Raw genomic sequence first — 23,737 nt, forward strand, 5'->3', positions numbered from 1 at the left:
CAAATGAATAGATTATTTTCAAACTAATGAGTGAATAATTAGTCATAATTAAGTATGCTAACAAGTTCTGATTTATTAACTGATTTCTCCATACCGGCTTCATCAGCGTTCACTGCATGCCAGGCTTTATTTTAATGATGCTGTCTGTCCCAATCAGTGTCACGCCATTCTGTAGAGAAAAAAAAGTTAATTATGAAACTTTCACTGTTCCATGCTCTGTTGACGCTGCTTCTATCTTACACAATTCTGCATTCAGTGTCATAATAAGGCAGTGATACAGAGGCAGCACTCTTCACAGATATTATAAGTCCAGGAGTGATGCAGCTAAAGGAATTACTAGTAGAAGTACTTCACCTAAGTGCTCTTCAATACAGTCAATAATGAATTATGGTAAGTTAAGAGCATCATGAGCTTATGCAGTTATCGTTTTACACAGAGTTACATTTTAGTACATTCACTGTACAGAAGTCCAATTCCATATGTGAACACGACATCTCAACGTGAGGAAATGATGAACCCAGAGGGCAGAATGTTTAATAATGCAAGATGTTAGAAAGAAGCTCCTGCATTTACAATACTGTGAATGTCAAACTGGTGCAATGAGAAGCAGCCAAAACAACTCAAACCGCACATGAGAGGAAGATTAATTATACTTTGCAGAGTTGACACCATCTATAGATACAGTGATATCATATAGAAAATCAAATTTTGATCTATTGCTGTTACATAGGCCTATGTGTGCTAAAGGAGATGTTGTATAACATAACCAGGCAACAATGGTTGAGACAAGATCACCAACTCATGGAAGATGTGGAAGATTTGGCATCCTATTCCCCTTTTCTATGATGCATTGTCATCATTCATCCTGAAGATGAAAAAGGACAGAAATGCTTAGTTTTTGCTACAACATCAGAAGAGCTTTTTTGGTATCACTACAGCGAGCTTGAACACAAAAACAAATCCCTGAAAATGCAAATGAGGACAGTGATATTCAATGTTGTAGTGGTGCTTGTTCAAGAACAATAAAACTCATAGTAGCCATAGATGTCACTGGACAGATTTCTTTTTTGTGTGGTGTCTTTTGTTCTATATCCATAAATAACTGAGACCACATTGTTTGAAGTGAGATACATGTAAAAAATGTTGAACGGTAGGCCATACCGATGTACTTCCGGATGTGGTCTCCCTCAGTAGCTAATTAAAAAGACATCTTTTTGATCTCATAATAGCCCTGCTGCCAGGGTAAACAAAGCAAGCAACAATGACACAATAATGGATTATTGCATTTCAAGAGAAGATACAACTTTAATCTATTTTTATCATTTTTTTTTTAACAACATCTTTAGGTATGATGAATATTAAAACATCAGCTATCACACTCTATGAATCCTGTAATGATTGTCTATATGAAAAACTTATATTTTGTTCTTGAGCAGTCATGCGATTGGAGAGTTAAGAGAGAAAACATTTACTATCAACAGTTTAAAAAAAATGACAGCTATTCTACACAAGACTACTGCCCTGTCTGCTCATTCAGTCACCTAACTGCCCTGTCTGTCTTTATTGACAGATATACTTTGTGATAAAAAAAAAAGAAAACAGGAAATATGAAATACAATCACATTTGGGATTTTTTTTAAATAGTGAATCAAAAGCAGATTGTCAACCTTTTTAAAAAATAAAAACTGCTGGAATTGAATAAAAATGAATTTCAAATAGATTAAACACCTGGATCTGTTAGTTTTAATGTTGTTGCCATGGACGCGCACAGTAAAGCACCTGTCACAATGCAAATTACGAGTGAAAATAACGTTATTTCTAAATATGTATTCATTTGTTCAGAACTTACGTTACCGCAGCATTCTGACTCAGCCCATGGATATAGATATCTATGATATTAACCATGTCTATGATATTAACCGTTCGACTGTCATCGGTTGATGGTGGCTACTGTAGCGTCAGGTAACCATGGAGACATATCCTGTGTTAGCTAAAACTGGTTACTTGCTTGTAGTTGTTCTATATCTAGGGATTAGATAGCTAGCTAGGTTTGGGGTAACGTTAATGTAAACAGATAGTAAAAACTGGGTTAACTCGTACGACAAATATAATGTTTCGGAATTTTTTTCAGGTAAGTGTATTTGAAAGCCACGCTCTTTGTAAATAGCTAACATGTTTTGTTTTTAGGCTAAAAGTAGCTTTAGCTTGATGTAGCATAACATTAACGTTGGCTGCAGGCAAATAGTGAAAACTATAATCCCATTTCTCGCAGGGTGGATCTGTGGTTGAGATCTTTAGTGGACAAGGAAAAGACCCTGTAGAAAAATGGAAACTTTGCGGAGGTCCGTCATCCATACATAAGGTGAGTTTTCAGAGCTGCTATTTAGCTACGTTATAACATTATAGCTAGCCTATTGTTTGGTGATAACTCGCGCTCACTATTGCACATTAATCAATTTAACTAGCTAGCTAGCTAGCCATATCCAGCTACGTCAAGCTACCACATAGGGCCAGGAAATAGACAACAACAAATACAATGCAGTCCAATAAAAACATAACACGGTCTGAATGATTACCGCATGGCTGAATTAACCCCCCTGGATGAAGTGCATACAAATTGAACTTTAGCCTGTAAACTTACACTATAGCAGGGCTACATTGTTACCTACACAAGTTCCCATGGGTGACATCGTTTACGTTACATCCGTAAATCTGATTTAGGGATGCCAGCACACTATACAAATTGTCTGAGAGATGTGTTTTAAATTGTCAAAATGAAGGAAAATACAAACTCATGTTATCAGTAAAAAAGTAAACTTGTGTTTAGTCTCTTAAATTGTGATTTGTGATATTTTTATTGAAGATGCCAGGAACACTTCATAATAGAGCTGTTGTTGACACATAGCCTTTCCATTTCAAACCTTGTTATGCTCACACAAAAACGTGTGCACACTTCATTATAACTTAGCAATGCCTTAGAATTAGCAAGGCCTTTTGTGTATTGTTTTTTTTTATTTTAGGAGTACAATAAAGAAGTCAAAGGGTTTGTTTACTGCCTGGAGGGTAGCAGCCAGACAGTCAAGATGCAAATGCCAGAGAATGGGAAAATGTCACGTAAGTCACCACACTTGCACCCATTTATAAATTATATTTTCTTATGCAGATGTTAATAGTAATTCACTTATTTGCCTGTTTGTTTTTTCTTAGTTGGACTTCTTCAAAGATTCTTGGTCCTTCAAGTCAATATTCCCCCATGTAAAGATTTTTCCATTGAGCTTGTGTAAGTATAGCAATTTTTTATAATTCTTTTTTTTACATGGCAACTACCTAGAAAAACATTTGTGAGAGCATGGACTGTTGTAGATCTCAATACATCTTTAATTCTGTTGTTGAGAAAGTACTTGTATTACTGTTAGTGTAGTCTATATGCTTGACTTTCCACTTCCGGGATTGCTCCTTTGCCGACGGAAATTCCGCCGGATTTTACTCATTTAGGCTGGATAGCCGTTGCCTTGGGCATACACATGTTCCACCAAAACTGAGGCTATTTTCTAGAGGCGCCGTTGCTCTGTGCGTCGCATAGCGATTGTAATTGGTTTAAAGAAATGACAATAAACCAGAGCACATTTTTCTCCCATCCCAGAATGCTGTGTGGACTCTCCAGATCCTCCTCTGCAGCACCGCGGTGGAGGAGGGTCTGGTAAAGCGAGACTACTTTTAGTGTGGCTCAATATGGTAGCTACAGTAATCTTTGATAGAGTAAATTAGCACTTTGTTACATGATAACACTTTACTTGAAGGGGTGTGCATAAGACTGACATGACAGTCCAAAGGGTTCCACTTTACTTGAGGTCAAAGGAATTAATTATGACACTGTTATAAAAGCATTTGACAGACAGTGTAATCAAGCTTTATGACATCCTTCTGACAAGTCCAAATTGTTTCACTTTACTTGAGGTCAAGGAAAATAATCATGACACAATTATAATGGTCTCATGACAGCCAATTTAAAAACCAACCACTTATGACAGTTTAATGTAATGTTAACACATAAAGCTAAATAGTTTCTTCAAAGCTATAGTGCATAGTTTCTGTCGCCCCTATGTGGAATTCTAAGTAATGACAACAACACTGTCCACACGACGCAAGACTTCGTTGGTCATGCACCACCCCCACCCCTCCCCCACCAGTTGCTAGTAACGCAAGGAGGAAATGGTGGTTTACTTGTACTTTATCTTGTAGTTTTTATGTCTTCTTTGTCTCCAACGCTGACTGTTGCTGTTGCTTTTTCTCAGCCATACTGAGAAATACAGAGAGAGTTTTGTGGAGCTGATAGTCTTAATTAGCTTTTCATCTCATCTTCAGCTTTTGGCAATTGCTTGAATGTAACAGACGTTCATTAATATAAAGGTTGCGCACTATAAGTTAAAGTTAAAGATAATTAGGCCATCTATGACATATTTGTGGCAGGTTATGTTGTATAGGTTACAGGTGCTGTAGGTAGGATTGCGAAGATCCATGACTTAGCCAAAAAATTTGAACATCGACAACTTCTCAGTCCCCTCTCTACAAAAAACAAAAAAACCCCCCACAACCCCCCCCCAAAAAAAAAAAAAAAATGAATGCATGTGCATGAGCAGGGATTGACACAGAGTTAGACACCCCCCCTTGCCCTGATTGGAGGATCTGAACAGGGAGCTGTGGATTTTTGCAAATCACACTACAGGCTGTAGGTGGTGCCAGAGTAGCTGGAATTTTTTTTTTTATTATTATTATCTGCTTCATGTAGTTCTACACAAACATAGTGTCAGTTTCAGCAACTATGACATTAAGTTATAAGTCTTACCTACTGCACCTTTAATGTCAAGTTGTCATAACAAAGACATTGACAGGTTATATTTTCTTGCATATTGTCATAACACAGAGATTGTTGTCTTGGTCAATGTCAAGTTGTCTTAACACAAACATCTCAAACAATGCTAACTTTGAATTAAAAGTGTCATAATTTACCTAATGACACGTAATGACAACAGTCATAAAGACTCCATGTTCATGACATGTGTCATGTCATGGTTATAACGGGGTCATGTTAGTCTTATGGACACCCCTTCAAATAAAGTGTTACCGAGAATAGTTAATATTCTAATGTATCGTGAAATATAGAAAGTAATCATTGAATCAATTTCCCTTAGACTACTGAAAAAAAAACCATTAAAAGCAACTTGTTAACATCTAGTATGAGAACCCCTTGAGCACCTGAAGAATGTATTATATGACAAATGACTTATGTACTGTACTTTATGATTAAGATATTGTGAAACTACTTGCTACAAAGGCTTTTACCTTAACAGCCACAGTACATTTTACAAGGTGATCTACAAAGAAATAAGCCAAATTTGTAAAAAAAATTGTATAATGTGTGGATGTTTATTGATAGAAGAAAAATTCCACTCTGTGAGTTACCAATATTCTCATGATCAATAAAACACAGTTTTGCAATCAAGAAGAAGCCTATATTTAAAGGAATACGCCACCGTTGAAATAGGGCTTATCACGGTCTACCCTGGCTGAAGATAGGTGGGCCAATGCATTTTTTGTCTCAGTGCAAGTAATTAGGTTGTTTTTTTGTCTTTTGTTGGCTCACTTTTACTCACAACATGCTAAACGGCAAATAGTTGTTTACTGCTACATTACAGTAATGTTCTGAATATCGAGTACAGCCCTAAAGTCTTTTATTGTGCTCAAAACGCTTCATGTGTGAATTCACTTCATGGGCAATTCAATGTATTACAGACTCAAGCAGTATAGATGCTCTTGTTACATTTCTGTTATGTCATGGGAGCCATATAGAAAAACAAAACTAGGAGGACATACTGTCAAAAGTTTAATAATTTCTTACTATAAAGTTACGTAACTAATTTTTTTTCTGTGGAAATATTGCTTGCTGTGCTGTTCTTCCATTAAAGTGTGTCATGACAGCTGATTTCACATCACTAGATTAAAGTGAAAATTTAAGGGCTTACCTTAGATACCCATAAAGCTTGTGGCTCTCTCAGACTAGGTCTTCTTAATGATGCCATTGATGCTGGTGATAGTTTATGTTCTGCTATCTGTTATTCACAGGACAACTGATTTAGAGCACCTGAAAAGAAGACTTCACTTATCAACAGTACATAAAGAGTTGTCTGCCACACTTTTGCATGCAAAGATACCTTTTGTAGGATTGAAACGCAGTATTGTGAGTATACTGACTCATCCTTGACATATTCTTTTAGTATTTTTTTGTATCGTTGGTATTCATATCTTAAAGTAGGTATTGAGTTGCATCTTTAAGTGATTCTTTTAAATCATATTGTTTCTGTTGTCGCAGTGGTCTACTTTGTGCATCGACCTTGTGTCATTCACCGGTGAACTGTTCAAGGGGTTTTTGACACTGGATGGCATCACATTGTTTGCTACCTGTAAAGTCCGCAGAATCTTCACCATGAAAACAGAGCCTACAGGAATGTCAGATGATGGTAATGATTATTGTCACAACAGAGTTTTATCTTCTATCTTACCTTAAAGTCCTCTCCATGGAATGATTATTTAAGAGATACTAGCTAAGCACTGGAGTAAGTCAGTGGTCTTCACATTAAGTAGATTTGTTCTGAGTTTAGATGAAAGTCTGTGTGTATGTGTGTGGATAGAGGAACACTTGGCTGAGAGATCAGTGGTGTTTTTTGCTGAACTCTGAAATGGCTCAGCAGAGCCAACAGCTGTACTCAGCGCTGGCTGCTCAGTGCACACCACTACTTGCCAGTAAAGACAGCTTGTCATTTTAATTTTTCTGTTGATCAAAGTGTTACCTCTGTTGCGTGATGATATGTCACGATGATGTGTTTTGGTTTATTCTATGATTAGGCTAAATCTGAAATATTTCTCTTGTTTAAAATCTAGATGTGTTTCTCCGTGGAGCTGGTCTCATGGACTTGATCCCTCGCAGTTGCCATTTCCCAGCAGACGTAAACCATGTCACTCAGGTGTTGAACATGGAGAATTTTCGGAAGGCAGATACGAGGGCTGGACTGTTGAGCTCTGACTGTGGTAGGTAAGAGCAAATCATAGGAGTGTGAATTGATCAATAAACAGTGGTGAAGATAAATACATTTACTTAAGCACTATACTTAAATGCAATTTTGAGGTACTTGTACTTGAGCATTTTCATTTTGTGGTACTTTATACTTCCACTACATTTTGGAGGCAGATATTGTACTTTTTAACTTAACTACATTTATTTACAGTATTTTAGCCATAATCTTAGTCTGGCTATCACCAGACTAAGCTCAATCTTTTAAGATTGAACATTAATCTGGGGAGTCTGCTCTGTATTTTCTCTGCACAAGAGGCGTGATAAACGGGTATAGTTCAAATGACTCTGTACACAATTGGATAGTCCTTCAACCAATCAGACCAACGATCCGGGTGACGTACTTTGCAGAGCGAGGCAGAGTGAATGCCGATCGGTAGTAAAAAAAAAAAACGCCGGTCGGTAGTAAGGCAAACACATCCTTCTTTTGTAGGAATTGTTCCAGGGCAAGTTTCTGTTCTGTTTTCAGAGAAAACTTGCCTTTGAAATCTTTTAAAACAGCAGCGGCATCAACGGGTTGCTGCACTTCGGTGGCCGTCATGTCGAATGTAAACAAAAAGCTGCTTGCCTTCGCTTCTCTATCGTCATCATGTTAAACCCGCCAATAGCGCGCCAGGTGGATAAGCCAGTTTGTGATTGGTTCCCGCAAATGTGTAATGGAAGCAGGATAGATAAATGTACAGGTTTCCAGCCTAAACTGCAGGACGATATCAAATCGCCGGCAGATCGGGCTGGGTTTACCCAGTCTACCATAATCTACCAGTGGAATGGTTAATATACATAGAGAAGCATCATGGTGCAATTGTTGCACATAGAGCAGTTGTTTTCCCACAAAGAGACTGATGATAATAGATTTGTTTTCCTCGCATGAAATTCCTGTGGTCCTCATTATTGTGTTCTTTTGCACCTCACCTGTACTCAGAGAGCTGCAATTATGTCCTCATATACAAAGACATGCACCAGTAATCCAGTTCCGCCGCCTCTGTGGCCTTTTTTATCAGCGCTTATTTATTTGTTCTGACAGCTGTCTAAGTCATGTTGAGTCAACCGGTAATGCCCATAGAAGAGAGAAGTAACCACACACAAGGAATAGCTTTTCATAATTAGCATCTGCATTATTAGCATAACATTCCTAATCATATTTAAAACGATTGCTATTAAAGTAGGCATCCAATTTAACTGTGATGAAGTTGGTTGATGAATGTTGTTGCTTCAGTACCCAATCTGTCAGAAATTGTTAAAAGTAAGCTACAGCAGTTTTTATCATGCAGCAGCAAACAACATGTGATGACATTATAGACCAAAAGACATTTTGTTTCAAGGTCAATGAATTTTCACAGATCAGAATCACCACCGAAAATATTTATTTTATTCTATGACCTATCATGTATTTCATTTTATTCCATATTGTTACCACATTCTTTTATTGGCATCTGCAGATTTGAAGTGCACTGAAATTTACTGACTCCTATACCTGGGTCATTTTCTGAGTGTTGAATCTGCTGCATCAAAGGAGTGTGACTTCTTTTTCTTCACTCTCAATACAACCAACTCAGCTCTGTCTGTATCATCAGATATATATAAAAGGGTATCATCTTGACGATTCTCTGTGTTTTGTGATATGAAAGTATCTGCTCTCTGCTCTGATGAGGATCTGATAGAAAATGTGTTTTTCTGTTATCATCAGCAGAGGTGGTCCTTATGAGCCCTACCACAGATACAGCAGGGTCAGTTCGGGGCCTTATCACGACTTTCTCCGCCGCCTATTATTTTTACATGATGATATGGTGCAGATTGATAGATTAAACAGATAAAACAGCGTCAGACCTCTGCCTCGGGTCTCAGGCGTCAGGCCGTTAAGGAATGTTTTGTGTGTTTATTTAGTAACATTTGATGAACACATGATAGATTTTTTTCTTTATGACACAATTGTAATACTTGTATTAATTATGATGGTTTACTGACTAACATAACCTTTTAGCTTAGGTTGTACTTATTTTAGGGATATGAAACATTTGAAGATACTCCTAGAAATGACATCACAATAAGCAAAAATACCAATGTAGTCACTAGTGGACCATTTCTGTTGCAGAGTTCAAAGGGTTAAAATATGTTATAGAGATCACATTTATTTATTGATTGCTTTTTTGTATTTTTATAGTATAAAATTGTTCTTCTCATTTTGTTTCATTTTCAAACACAATGAATAATGGAGTACTTGCATTTTCTAACTACATACTAGTACTTTAACACACTGTACTGCCAACTCTTCTAACTGTTTTTAAATGTGTTTTATATATTTTAGTCTATGTATACATTTTTACGTATGTCTGTATGATTATTGTCTTTTCCTGTTGCACTGCAATTGGCTGGTGGAGAACAGTCTTTTCATTTTCTTTATTTATGTAAAAACAAAAGACAAATACATTAATCTTAATCTTATTAATATGCCATTTAGCTAATAGAATAATAAGGTTGATAATATAATACTGGATTTTACCTGCTAAATATTTGATTACTAACAAAGTGAAAGAGGAGTCTTTTAGGAGTATGTATCGATACTATCCCTCTTAAGTATTTTTGCAAATGTTAAAAAAAAGATGTGGATGTCAGTTATTCTTTTTGTGCTATATACCCTGAAGACATTTTTACATTTATTTTGGAATTGTTGTTACTCAAACAATTTGTGAAAAGACATATACTTTGATCACTCATTGACCCAAAGTGTTGAATATATATTGTTTGGTTACACATTTCTGCTCAAACAATCCAGTATTGTATTATCAACCTTATTATACTATTAGCCAAATGGCATATTCATGAATGTAAGCACACTAATCAGAAACCATTTTTCATTGTGTTTGAAAGTGAAACCAAACAATCCAAACAATTTTTATTTAAAAATAAGAAAGCAATGAAAACGCTGAATATATGTGCTCTCCATAACATCTTTCAATTAATGTGATGCCATGTTTTTTTTTCGGCCCCCTGGCGGTTATTGTTAATGTCAACTGTCAAAAATAAAGTCAACATGCTGAAACCGTAACGGCCTCAGACAAAACAGCCTCAGAGCATAACAACATTTTTTATCTGAGACCGAATCTTGCAAGAAAACAAACTGATAATCTATTATAAACAATATGCTGTTCTCCTAGTTTCAATTCAGCCGATTTTTCCATGATGAAATATCCAAAACCTGCCCATCCACTTTATTTATTTAGAAATAGCCTTGTGTCACTGCTGTTTGTGATTGTTTTTCTTCTAAATTACATAGGCCTACTTGTTCCACACATTCATTTGTGTCTGAACAGGTGACAGAGATGAGCAGACAGACAGACACACACACACACACACACACACACACACACACACATGCACGTGTACACAAACAAACGTGGTGGTGTGCCATTCATCTGCATGTAGCCTACTCTGCACGTGCTGCTAAGCTTGTGTATTTGAACGGTTGAAATGGGTGACAGCAACAACATCAACAACAACAACAACAACATCCACCGTGTACTGAAGAAGTTAATCAGCTGATTGATGTGCGATAGCAGAGGTAAAAGCCTGTGTCGCGCCAGTGCAGGTTGAAAGGGCAATGGCCAATGGGGAAACACCATCACACTCAATCCGACCAATGGTGGAACTTCATCACTCAGTGACAGAGGGACAGAGTTTTGAGGTTGTAGGGCTGGTCCAACGGTCCAGCAAAAAAGTAACTTTGAAAGGGCTTTGTGGCTAGCTGCTTCTCACTGATTTAAAAAATACTGGTCTGAGGCCTTCACATTGAACTGGCTGTAAGCCTGCATTTAAAAAAAAAAACATGTTATCTATATAAAACGTGACTTTCTGATGTGACTTTCTAACCTTGGGAAGTTGCTGTGGCTAATTGATCATTAACATGACTGACAGATTAAGGAAAATGCTTTAAAAAATCCAGTCCTATTTACCAGGTAGTTGAGGTGCAAGGATTTAGTAACTACAGTCTCTATTTAGATAGTGTATGAGCATAATACATGTCAGAAAATAAAATCTTATCCAAACAACAAAGATCTATAATAGTCAATGTATAATGGGAATTTCTTTGCAGTTCCTGATCAGTCTACCACTGCCAGATCAACCAGTTATCGACGATCTAGGCCACAGGGTGTCTTACACACAGCCTCAGGCTTCAGGGTTTCAGGGCCACCCCCTCAAACTGGAAGAAGCAGTGCAGCCTCAGACGGAATGGAAGGAAGTGCACTCTTTATCTCTAATACGGTAACCTCATGAATTCCATAATAACATATATCCCTATATACTGTACATTACCGTACAAAATAAAACATTTATAGTAAAAAAATAGTAAAACATAACATAGTTTTTCTTCTTTTGCTGTTCCCCACAGGGATCTCCGTCCAGTAGATTGAACCAGAAAATGACTGCAGAAAGTGAGAGCATTGCCAGGCTGAGTGAGAATTTATCACACGGAGAACCTTCCCACATTCTTCTTGAGGGTAGATTTGAATAATAAGAGTTCATAGTGTTTTTTTTTTATCTTGTCTGCATGCGTCCGACACCTATACATGCCACAATCAGCTATTATTTCACCAAATCACTTTTTATCAGTCTTTTCATTCTTGTTTGTGTCTTTGTATACTAACTTACTTACATGAACAGTATGATGAGGACTTTAAATTCAATGATGAAAGGCTGCGTAGAAAAATGGAACCAAAGCTGGTTGTAAATAGTGTATTTTGGTACAAGGTACTGTACATATCTGGGTCCAAATTATTGTTTGTGGTGCATGGGCTTGCCATGCTAACCATCCTCTGGTTATCTGGCCAAATATGGAAGCTGCCACTCTCTCTGTACCCCAATGAGAAGCAGCCAACAGGGAAGCAGATAATGGGAATGAAGAAAGAAAGAAAGAAAGAAATTGTTATTTATAGTCTAAGTTGTAATGTTGACCCAGAAGTAGGATGCAGATGTAGAGTAGTTATCTTGAAAGGCAGATTACTTGGTCTTTTTAAAAAAGTGCAGTCAATAATTGGTAAGCAATCAGTTAAGGCAAATGGAGCCAGACAGGGAGCTGACAGGGAGGCATATATAAGGCACATGTATGACAATTTGGCAAAGAGAGTGAGTTGGTGGACCAGTATATATATATATATATATATATATATAAGCTATTTATTTTTTTACTAAATGACTGATAGGCAGGAATAAGGAGCAGAAACTGTGAAATTGAACCAAAAAAAAGCTGAACCCAGGACAGAAATATATATTTTTTAATATGACAGTTGAGTCCTGTAGCTAAAGAATGTTATTTGGAAAGAGCAATACCTATTTTCTATGCTCACATTTTCGCACAAGTGTCAGCAATCATAATTATTGATTATTAAGAAGAGTTCATAATGCTACCAAACATTGTTTTAAGTACAGAGCGTGAATACCAATTTTTCACATTCTCCAACTAAGAAAACATTAGTGTTGTTGGGTTTGTGAAGTTGTTTCATCTTGCTCCTGTTCAGTGTCAATTTCATTAACTGATTAGGTGACATGGAAATTAATGTTATTTACTAAACATAAATGATATGTAAATAGAAAAAAATTTAGTGACACTGACTTTGCCACTTTATTTAGAGAATGAGGAGCCAGAAGACTTGCTAGTGAGTCTAGTTGGCTTTGACTCAGTACCTCCAAATATCTTGTGCCCTGGGTGAATGAGAATCTTTATAGATGAAAATCATTCCTCTTTTTTTTTATTTTCTGGCATGCGTTATAGCTGCATGACTTAAGTGTACTGCATGCTGTAAAAGTGCACACTGTATTCCTCTCATTAGAGCCTTAAGAATGATGCACCCTATTATTCTTGTGCATAGCTAAATGTATTACATGGGAACCACCAAAACACGAGCCCAGCTCTGACAGAGTATGTTCTCCCAAGCATCTAATAACAGCTTTTACAGTTGGTAAAATGCCATCCTTTGAGCATGACTGAATTCAAAAACCGATGATTAAAATTCCTTAATTCAGCTGAATATAATGTAGCTGGATGTATTCTCCCTGCACTGAATGAATGTAAGAAGCTCAGTTACTGAAATGCCTTCATTACTAGGGATTTTCATAGTGCATTATCAGTTCACAGATATGCTGCTGGCAAGCTATAATAACATTGTTGGTTGACTGTTTTGTGTTATAAAGCTTTTTTAATTTTGAAAGTACTGCATGTACTGTAGGAACACCATGCAGTTTACAGCCCCATCCCCCAAAAGACAGAGTGTTTGACAAGCCGGGATCTAAGAAGCCACGGGTCTACAGTGCTGGAAGAGAGAGGCTACCATTGTCAGGTAAGCTGTGAGCACTCCATCTTATATTCTCTGTGTATGTTGCAATACACAGTATGATTTGGTGAATGTATCATAGTTTAATGTGGTAAGGTGTTTCATTCTGGTTAACAGCCTCTCCAGATGCTGTACCTGGCCACAGAAAGAGAAGTAAAACCAGGGAGAAGTGCACGCCCCCACCCAGTAGGCAAGAGAGCAAGCAACAACATCTGACCCTAACAGAAAAGACAAAGCACCAAACAGCAGGTGAGGCTCACATCTGCTGTGAATAGACAGGGAGCATGACAGGAGGAAGCAGCAGCAGAAGAAGACGTGCACTTTCAGACTGAGTGATGGTTAAAAATGTCTAAAAAGACTGCGAGGGATGGCACAAAAGAGAATAATATGCATATTGAGTGATATTGGTGTCTACTTTGCATGTTCTGATTTTACCAAGTAGCTCCTTATACTTGAGAAAAATACCTACTTCTGCTCTTCATTTATAAATTAAATCACTTCAAAATATTGCATGAATTTTAATGAGCCTCATTTTATGCTGCATACACCATCGCTTTTGTTCCCCTTTTTTAATTTTGCATAGCCAACGTCAAGGCCATTTGCAGGATTTTTGTAGGAGTATCTACTCCTACTCCAGCCCAAGAAATCCCCCACACACACACACACCTACACTTACACACACCTACACCAGCATTGTCCTCGCAAAATGAGTGCACATGCTCTGAAAGCTCATTTATGGATTTCTCCACAGCAATACACTCCTTTGCTGCAGCTCTGCCCTCAGACAGAACGTAGTTGGTTCATTAATGGTAATGTGGCACATTAAATAAAAGTCAGAGGGACGTCTCCCGAGCCCAGGGTTTGACACACAGTGGGCAATTAGAGAAAGTGATTATACTGTGGAGAGGTTCAAATGTGCTCACTCATTCAGATAGAGGTGTCTCTTTCTTTGATCTCAGGCCCATCGTGGAGTTTAAGGATGGACATGAATGGATGCATCTTTCATTTAAGGTTTTAAAAGATTGTAACCATATATTCAGGAACATGGTGTCATATATTGTAACACTACTGTAAGATGTTCTGTTTCTACTTTAACAAAAGTGGAAAGGCTTAAAACAGAATGGAAGCAATATTTGCTTGGAAAATGTTATTTTTAAGGATGTTTGTACAGAGCTGTCATTTCATTAGTGACAACTTTGCAGTAAACTGCTGTTCTCACTACTGATTATGTTGTTTATATTGTTATATTCTCATTAAGGTATTAACATAGCAGGGCTATTAACAAAACCTACAAAAATGTCAGTACAGAAGAAATTAATGTTCTCTTTTGGCAAGCAGTGGAATTCATTACAATTTTGCATATTGTTATTATGAATGATTATGTGCATATAATCAAATGAAATTAGAATGGCATTAGTCACATAATGACCAAATTAGAAAAGGATTTATTGCTCACTGTTTTAACCCCTGCTGTCTTGTTTTGGATTTTGTTCTATAATCTATTATTTAGATGAGTGTAGATGCGCTCCCGCCAAGGAAAGTTCAGGAGCTGCTCCCACACCAGCAGAGTCTCTCTCCTGCTCGATCTGTCCAGGTTTGTCTTGTGACCTGCAGGTCTGGAGCAGCTGGGAGAATAATGAAGGGTCAGAGCCCCAGCTCACTCTGCAAGAGGAGGTGTTCACTTTCTTTTCCCAGCCACACTTACCCAAACGAGGGCAAGGCCAGGGTGACCAGGAGAAGATGGAGCTGGGAGATGATCAGGTTCAGAGCAAAAGTGGGAGGCGGTATGAGGCCCAGCCTGAGGATGACTTTATCGGCAGTGAAAGTGATGAGGTATGTCTGCTTTCGGGGAGAGACACATGCTCACTGTACTTTAAATGCACACACATTTTAAGTCCATCTTATGGTATTTTGCTATGACACAAGATATATTTCCCCTGACACTAATTACCATCTGCCTTAACTAAGCCAACTTGTGTTACACATACACTAACAGTATGGACAAAAACCAGATTTCTAAAATATGATTTGTCCATTTTAGGGATGTATTCTGATTTGTGTGCTCTAATTTAATCTCAATTTTGTAGCAAAGATTCAGTGTATTACACTATCCCACAGTATGTCCAAAGTTTGATTTGATTCAGTTTATTTTGATTAGTTGCCGTTTACTGCAGATTCAGAATACATTAACTTTAATGGTCAGTGGGGTTATTTATCATTAGATAATGTATTAATAGTTCTGAAGTTATAATAAAGAACAGTAGTTTTCTTTATGCTGAGCAGGGAAATTCAACGGTTGAACTGAGTATACAGATGACTAACATCAAAGGAATGCTAATTGCTCTTACTTATTTAAAACATTATAGCAAGTTTGATATTTCAGACTTAAGAACCTCATTGTGTTGCGCAGCTGGTTAGTTTAGTTTTAATGAAAAAAAAAAAATGCTATTAAAGTAATGTATTCTATGCACCACGTTAAAGACAAAATCCACCCTAAAACACAGTAACCTAAAAAAAACTGCATGCATTTGTCAAATCTGATGTTTGATGCTGCATTTTTTATTGTTTTTGTTGATAAATATCCAGAGACTGCAGCATTACTGATGGTACCAAACATAGACAACATGCAACTGTGTCAGCATATTTCCAGGGTATTTGTAATTGAGTCAAGAGGAGAAAATCCTCTCTAAAACATTAATAGTAAATGTCAGGCTTTAGTATCATTAACTCAGGGCTTTTCTCAAGACTCACTGTTATCCACTGACATTCTGTGCATGTGCAGGTGTTCATGTATAGAGGAAAAACAGGTGTAAGTGTAAAACAGGTTCTGTGTTCTCTTTACAGGTGACCTTTGTAAACTGCAGGTACTATACCTGCAGTTTGAGTTGTGATGTGTCTTTAGATTTTGCATTACTTTTTTGTTTAAAGAATGTTTTTTCACCTATGCTGAACATGCACAACCTTTTCATTTTCCTTGGCTGCCATTTTACATTGCTTACAAGCCAAAAATACCTTATTATTAGCGTATTATCAGCAGTGCCTCCTGGTACTACTTCCCAAAACAAACAAAAAAATAAGTACCTGCTTTTGGCAAGCTAGGGAGAAATCGTACGACACACACACACACACAGGATGTGAGACAGGTTGAAAAAGGTTGAAAAGGCTAGGTGATGCCTTTAACAAGGCAAATCATCACGTAGCCTTTTCAAACACTGCCCTAATAACGAACTATCAAAACACTTCTAAAAATAACCACCAACCATAGGAAAGTATTGTCTGGGCTTTGATTAGCAGAATATTGTGTGCATTGTGCAGCATATTTTCTTTCTCTCTTACTTTCTAATTTTTTTCCAAAAGAACTTCTGTACCCTGCTGTCTTACTGTAACTACAATTCACTTGTTGTTGCCATGCCTTATGTAGAGTCTATAGAGTTAGTTATTTTCTCCGTCCACCTATGCATGTAAAAAAAAAACACCAATTCTGCTTTTTAGGGAATGTCCATCTGCATTCTGGGAAATTAACTGATATCAACCAGCTGAGGTTGAAAAAAACAGAATGCACACAAATATTTAATTCAAACAGTTCTCAATGAAATAACACTAAAAGTGTGTTTGATGTGGGTGTATAAGTTAGCACTTTTCCAAATTAACACATTAAATTTAGCTTCCATCACTTGAACTATGACTAGAGGGTGAAGAAAGAAGCATGTCATTTCATTATGGGAAAGCAGAGTAAGCAATTGGATCCAGTGCAATGCACTCTATTTTGAAACTACCAGCAGAAATTAGGGCAGTTTTATGTTTTCTGGCTTCCCACCTACAACTTTTCTGTGAGATGGTCATTTTGGAAGTTCTTCAGAGGAGAAAACGAGAGCCCCACTTGTTTGCAACCACAACTAGATAACCAGATGTGGTGGATACATATTGTCGGATACCTAGAGTTATTATAACATCTTCCCATAGGGCAAAACTGACAAACATCAACTAAGAAAGTTCATTAAAGGTTCTCTGTGGAGTTTTTGACCTCTAGTAGCGTTATGGAGCTAATTTTCCTACGAGAAGGTCTCATAGCAAAAATATTGATGAGGGGATGTGCAAAAGTTCACAGCTCAGTAAAGCTATAATGAAATCCATCAATCCAACAAAACTTGGTCATTCAAATTATTAACAACAGGATTTTTGGTGTACCTTTCAACACAGTGCAAATGAGGAGAAAAAAATCACCACATGATAACTGCTTGCATTGAAATTAGTCTTTAAATATAGCAGCAACACCGCCTTTCCTGTCAGGTTGAGAAACATTGATAGAATTTGGGAAGTTTGGAGGGGCGGACTCAATAAGAACTGGTGTACTACTACTATTTTACTCTACTACAGTATATTCTACTATTATAACCAGGTTTCAGTTAAAAGAATAAAATCCAGATTATATAAATGGTGCAACTTGGACACAATTGCCATGTGGGGTGGAGACTCTCTCTCTTGATTCTGACATCCCTCATGTTTTAAATTCTCTTCAGGCGGGGGACTAAGTTGTCTCTCCTTCAAGGTTTCTGGTGTGTTGTGGTATTTCTTGTTGTTTTGATTGCTCTTGTCTCTTGTCCTTGACAGAGGGAGCAGAAGGTTGACACAGGAAGTACTATAGATTGATGGACATTATTACTCTTATTTTTATTATAGCCCACCTGTTTCTAAATAGTCACGTTGGTGTTAGTTTGCCGTGTGTTAGCATTCTCTTGTTGTCCACGGCGCATGGTTAAGTGGAATGACTTTCACACAATCCATTAACCTCGACATTCACTTCTAATCGTTGGATCTAGGGGCTGGCAGTAGAGGGTGGCAGTAGCTCAGTCTGTAGGGAGTTGGGTTGGGAACCGGAGGGTCGCTGGTTTAAGTCCCCATACAGACCAAAGTATGGTGGTGGACTGGTAGCTGGAGAGGTGCCAGTTCATCTCCTGGACACTGCCAAGGTGCTATTGAGCAAGGCACTGAACCCCCAATTGCTCGGGGCGCCTTTCCATGGGCAGCTCCCTCACTCTGACATCTCTCCATTAGTGCATGTATAGGTACTGAGCATGTGTGTGTAGTTATTGTAGTTATTATGTATTGCTAAAGAAGTAATACAGTGTTAGGGTTGTAGTCTTCTATGTCACAGGACAGTTTTAACATATCGCCGCAGCTTGCTAAGCCACTATATTCTTCCAACCTGGCTATAGTAATAATTCAGACTGTGGTTAGCCATCTGACACAAGTTGGCCTGATTTTGATTTTGATTCATTTATGGCAGGTTTCTTATTTCTCAACTTGGAGCAATATTATCTTTCAAGGTGTTGCATCAGTTTCATGCAATTCTTTTGAGCTAACGTTTGTTCTTAAACATAGAGAAATATTAAAACAAAACAAAGCAATAATAACTGAAAGAATGGACTATGCAGTAGTATAGCAACTGCTTTCATGACACGTACAGTGGGGCAAAAAAGTATTTAGTCAGCCACCAATTGTGCAAGTTCTCCCACTTACAAAGATGAGAGAGGCCTGTAATTTTCATCATAGGTACACTTCAACTATGAGAGACAAAATGAGAAAAAAAATCCAGAAAATCACATTGTAGGATTTTTAATGAATTAATTGGTAAATTCCTCTGTAAAATAAGTATTTGGTCACCTACAAACAAGCAAGATTTCTGTCTCTCACAGACCTGTAACTTCTTCTTTAAGAATCTCCTCTGTCCTCCACTCGTTAACTGTATTAATGGCACCTGTTTGAACTTGTTATCAGTATAAAAGACACCTGTCCACAACCTCAAACAGTCACACTCCAAACTCCACTATGGCCAAGAAACAAAATTGTAGACCTGCACCAGGCTGGGAAGACGGAATCCGCAATAGGTAAGCAGCTTGGTGTGAAGAAATCAACTGTGGGAGCAATCATTAGAAAATGGAAGACATACAAGACCACTGATAATCTCCCTCAATCTGGGGCTCCATGCAAGATCTCACCCCTTCGGGTCAAAATGATCACAAGAACGGTGAGCAAAAATCCCAGAACCACACGGGGGGACCTAGTGAATGACCTGCAGAGAGCTGGGACCAAAGTAACAAAGGCTACCATCAGTAACACACTACGCCGTCAGGGACTCAAATCCTGCAGTGCCAGACGTGTCCCCCTGCTTAAGCCAGTACATGTCCAGGCCCGTCTGAAGTTTGCTAGAGAGCATTTGGATGATCCAGAAGAGGATTGGGAGAATGTCATATTGTCAGATGAAACCAAAATAGAACTTTTTGATTAAAAACTCAACTCGTCGTGTTTGGAGGAGAAATAATGCGGAGTTGCATCCAAAGAACACCTACTGTGAAGCATGGGGGTGGAAACATCATGCTTTGGGGCTGTTTTTCTGCAAAGGGACCAGGACGACTGATCTGTGTAAAGGAAAGAATGAATGGGGCCATGTATCGTGAGATTTTGAGTGAAAACCTCCTTCCATCTAGCCTGACGTGGTCATACTCAGATTCTAGTCAGAATGTGAGTCTGAAACCGCTCCATTGGGCTGTGATTATGGGGCGTGTTCCAACCGAACCAGGAAAAAAAATGCCTCTGCATTCATTGGATAGACCTACATCCAATCAGAGCAACGGAACTCAACTCAGCTGTCAACAGAACTCAACACTGTGTATCGTCTCCATAGCAACCACTCTTTGCACAATGCATTCGTTCTAACTTCCGACTTTTAGACCTTTTTGAAGCTGGATATATCATTTGTTGCGTGTAAATATAAATGTGGATAACGTTAGTGATAGTGACATGCTTGCTACAGTCGCATTTCTAGAAATGAATCGGCGAAAACACGTTTTATTTCTCTGATTCACGCTTTGTTCTAGCGCCGCTGGCGCTCTCTCTTCAGTCTCTCTCTATCTCTCTCCACCATATAACGCTCTCTCTCTCTTCAGTCTCTCTCTATCTCTCTCCACCATATAACGCTCTCTCTCTTCAGTCTCTCTCTATCTCTCTCCACCATATAACGCTCTCTCTCTCTTCAGTCTCTCTCTATCTCGCTCCACCATATAACGCTACTGTGCTTTCGGGCAGTTGTTGAGGCTCCTCCGCTGAGGATTTTAAAATGAATGCGCTGTTGATATCTTCTGTAACAGATGCGATGGTGGAATCTACACATCTCAACAAATTCAACCCAAGCGTTCTTTGGTGACGTGGTTGATTCTGTTACTGTTGATCATCTGTCCGACAATCTGATTGGTCCGAACAGATCCTGTTCGGGCAATAATTCTTTCTCAACGGAGCGACTCCAGACCGAACTTCCCGACCTCGAATTTTGTGGGCGGGGCTAAGTTTGGCTGGCATCCAGGCTACCTTCCATCAGCAAGGGCATTGAAGCTGAAATGTGGCTGGGTCTTTCAGCATGACAATGATCCCAAACACACCTCCCGGGCAACGAAGGAGTGGCTTCGTAAGAAGCATTTCAAGGTCCTGGAATGGCCTAGCCAGTCTCCAGATCTCAACCCCATAAAAAATCTTTGGAAGGAGTTGAAAGTCTGTGTTGCCGAGCGACAGCCCCAAAACATCACTGCTCTAGAGGAGATCTGCATGGAGGAATGGGCCAAAATACCAGCAACAGTGTGTGAAAACCTTGTGAAGAATTACAGAAAACGTTTGACCTCTGTCATTGCCAAAAAAGGGTATATAACAAAGTATTGAGATTAACTTTTGTTATTGACCAAATACTTATTTTCCATCATAATTTGCAAATAAATTCATTAAAAATCCTACAATGTGATTTTCTCATTTTGTCTCTCATAGTTGAAGTGTACCTATGATGAAAATTACAGGCCTCTCTCATCTTTTTAAGTAGGAGAACTTGCAAAATTGGTGGATGACTAAAAACGTTTTTGCCCCACTGTACTGTATAGTCAAATGCTAGCCAAAGAGCACATTGCTACATGCCCTTAACACACAGGCTAGCACACACTTATACACACACACACTGCAAACCCACCTGCTCACAACCACACCCATATAAGTTCTTTCAATAATACATGTAGTTCATTGTTTATTCACTTGGACTTATGAAAATGATAAGGCATTGAAAGAAAAGAGAAAACAAATAACATATGCAGGAGGTGAGATTAAAAAAACCTCAAGGGGCTTATGGTAGCCATTCACCCCAAAAACAAAGCTCAGAGATGAAAGAAAACGCCTCGAAGAGAAACCGCAGAAGAAAGAAATAAAGAGATGGAAAGTGCAGTTCTGAGGGAAGCTTCAAACTGTTTAATGTATGAGAAACAATATCTATATTATGACTTTAAAAAGTGTAAGTGTGCTGGCAATCTGGCCGTAAGTATACCACAATTGTGATCCTTTTGTGTTTTATGGAGAATGACGAAGGCTGGTGTGAAAATTGGGAAGATATTACAGCAGCTTGTGTTTAAAATTTGGATTTCTCTTTTGAAAACAGGGTTAATCAAAACTGTGTAAACTGTATATATATATATATATATATATATACATATATATAAACTGAGATATTGAATCAAGTTATCAATTATTGGTCTTCTCAATGTCAGTGTTAAACAGTTGAGATGATGCAGATTGAATAATGCCATTAAAGGAACTCTTCATCCAAAAAATATATGTTTAAAATATGAAACATTAACCCATGTAGGCTTAAATATTGGCTCTGAAAATGTTGCAGCTTTCTCCTTCATAGACAACAGCAGCTAAAGTCTGCTTTGATTTGATAGTTAAAATTGATTCCAGTTGTGACACAGTTACTGCAAAGACAATGTTTCAAAATGTCCCCATAATTTTTTCTCCAGCATCACCATGCTCTGTCCACACATATGCTCAGTTTGGTCCAAAACAATCATATTTTCTTCAGTATGGCTAATTTCATGTGCTGCCAATCTGTGTTTATGTATGCATCTACAGTACTACACTTACATTAATGTGGGGTTCTAAGAATGGCCATTTGGTTTACTTGTGTTGTCGGTGACAGAAGTGGTTTTTGCTGCAGGATTTTTATTTATTTTTTAAGTTTCCATGGACGTTTTTTCCCCGCTATAAAACTGGGTCACAATCGGAATGTATTGTTACTGTTGTATCCAGCTGCCATCCTCAGTAAATCAGCAAGTTACAAACTGTTCAGAATCACGTACCTTTCAAGTCTACAAGGGTGAGTGTTTGTTATGTAACCTGATTGGTAGGCGCCACATTGTGAACTACATCACTGTGTGTTAACTTTGGATCTGAAGGTAAGAAGGATTAGCAGACTTAAAAAGAATGCCATTACCCTTTTTAAATGTGAGGTTAATTTAAAGCTAAGCCACCAACACCTGGTCAATCCCAATGACTGTTTGCCATCTCACTATTGTGTTTTATTAAGCACACATCAATCGTGTTCGGGTAACATTAAAAACCGTCTACCGTATACTCTTTGCCATGACTAACCATCCTTTTAACAGTGTGTTTTACAATCATTTTAAATCAACATTTCAGGATAAGAGCTACACCAAGTTCAACCCAGCTACTCCCAGATCTCCCAGTCCAACCTTGGATGGGCAACTTGAAGTCCATCCTGAATCTCATAACATGGACAAAACAACACCAAAGGAGCTCAGTCCAGCTACCACCGGTATGCATTCTCCATCCAGTGGGAGAGCTGAACCAGTTGGGATCGCCCCCACACGCTGCCTCTCACCCAGTGCGACACCCAGCAGACAGGAACACAAGTGTGGCCCACGTGGATCAGAGGTTGTGAACCACGTTCTGGATGAGAACAGCAGTGTATCGCTTTCAAGAAGACTTCTGCAAGAAGTCAAAATAGACTACTCCACACAGCACAAGGTACTGCTTCTATCTACAATTTTAACAAACAATAGGTCTCATGCAGACTGCTATGGCTCTATGTTTTGTGTGATAGAGAGACAAGCATATAGATTTACAGTACATAAACATGAAAAGAGCAAGAGCAAGCACACTTCTTAGAATTGAGAAGAATGAATGTTTTAAACAAAGATGTTTATGTCACAAGAACTTTGCATTACTGATGTCTGTAAGTTGTATGTCCTTGTGAAAAGATCTAATCTGTCATGGTCCTGCTTTATGGGCAGAGGCCTTTGGACTTTTTGTAGGTAATATTCTGTGTATTAGACCGTGTGACAGTATTTATTTAGTTTCATTTACTCTTAGTTTCTAGAGGATTTAGTGTTTTGGAGTTTTCTGTTTCATGTGTGTATGTGTACCTTATGTGTCCTTGGAGCCCTGCCCAGCA

The 23,737-nt window shown here is 38.2% G+C and overlaps 1 protein-coding gene across 2 annotated transcripts in view; it reads left to right on the forward strand.

The window, feature by feature from the left end:
* Nucleotides 1-1,990: 1,990 nt before the first annotated feature.
* cfap20dc (CFAP20 domain containing) overlaps nt 1,991-23,737 on the forward strand; it is a 39,826-nt gene continuing 18,079 nt past the window's right edge. Inside the window, exons 1-13 of one of the 2 annotated variants that reach the window (XM_039796393.1) lie at nt 1,991-2,131; nt 2,273-2,362; nt 3,021-3,114; nt 3,208-3,280; nt 6,124-6,238; nt 6,371-6,518; nt 6,940-7,086; nt 11,220-11,389; nt 11,517-11,625; nt 13,351-13,461; nt 13,573-13,704; nt 14,966-15,288; nt 22,963-23,310. In XM_039796393.1, the coding sequence (XP_039652327.1) occupies nt 2,111-2,131; nt 2,273-2,362; nt 3,021-3,114; nt 3,208-3,280; nt 6,124-6,238; nt 6,371-6,518; nt 6,940-7,086; nt 11,220-11,389; nt 11,517-11,625; nt 13,351-13,461; nt 13,573-13,704; nt 14,966-15,288; nt 22,963-23,310 (1,881 nt within the window). In that variant the 5' untranslated portion in view covers nt 1,991-2,110. The remainder of the gene's footprint in view (nt 2,132-2,272; nt 2,363-3,020; nt 3,115-3,207; nt 3,281-6,123; nt 6,239-6,370; nt 6,519-6,939; nt 7,087-11,219; nt 11,390-11,516; nt 11,626-13,350; nt 13,462-13,572; nt 13,705-14,965; nt 15,289-22,962; nt 23,311-23,737) is intronic. The other variant, XM_039796395.1, reaches the window with a different exon arrangement.

Source organism: Perca fluviatilis, chromosome 4 (genome assembly GCF_010015445.1).
Source record: "Perca fluviatilis chromosome 4, GENO_Pfluv_1.0, whole genome shotgun sequence".
Classification (NCBI taxonomy): Eukaryota; Metazoa; Chordata; class Actinopteri; order Perciformes; family Percidae; genus Perca; species Perca fluviatilis.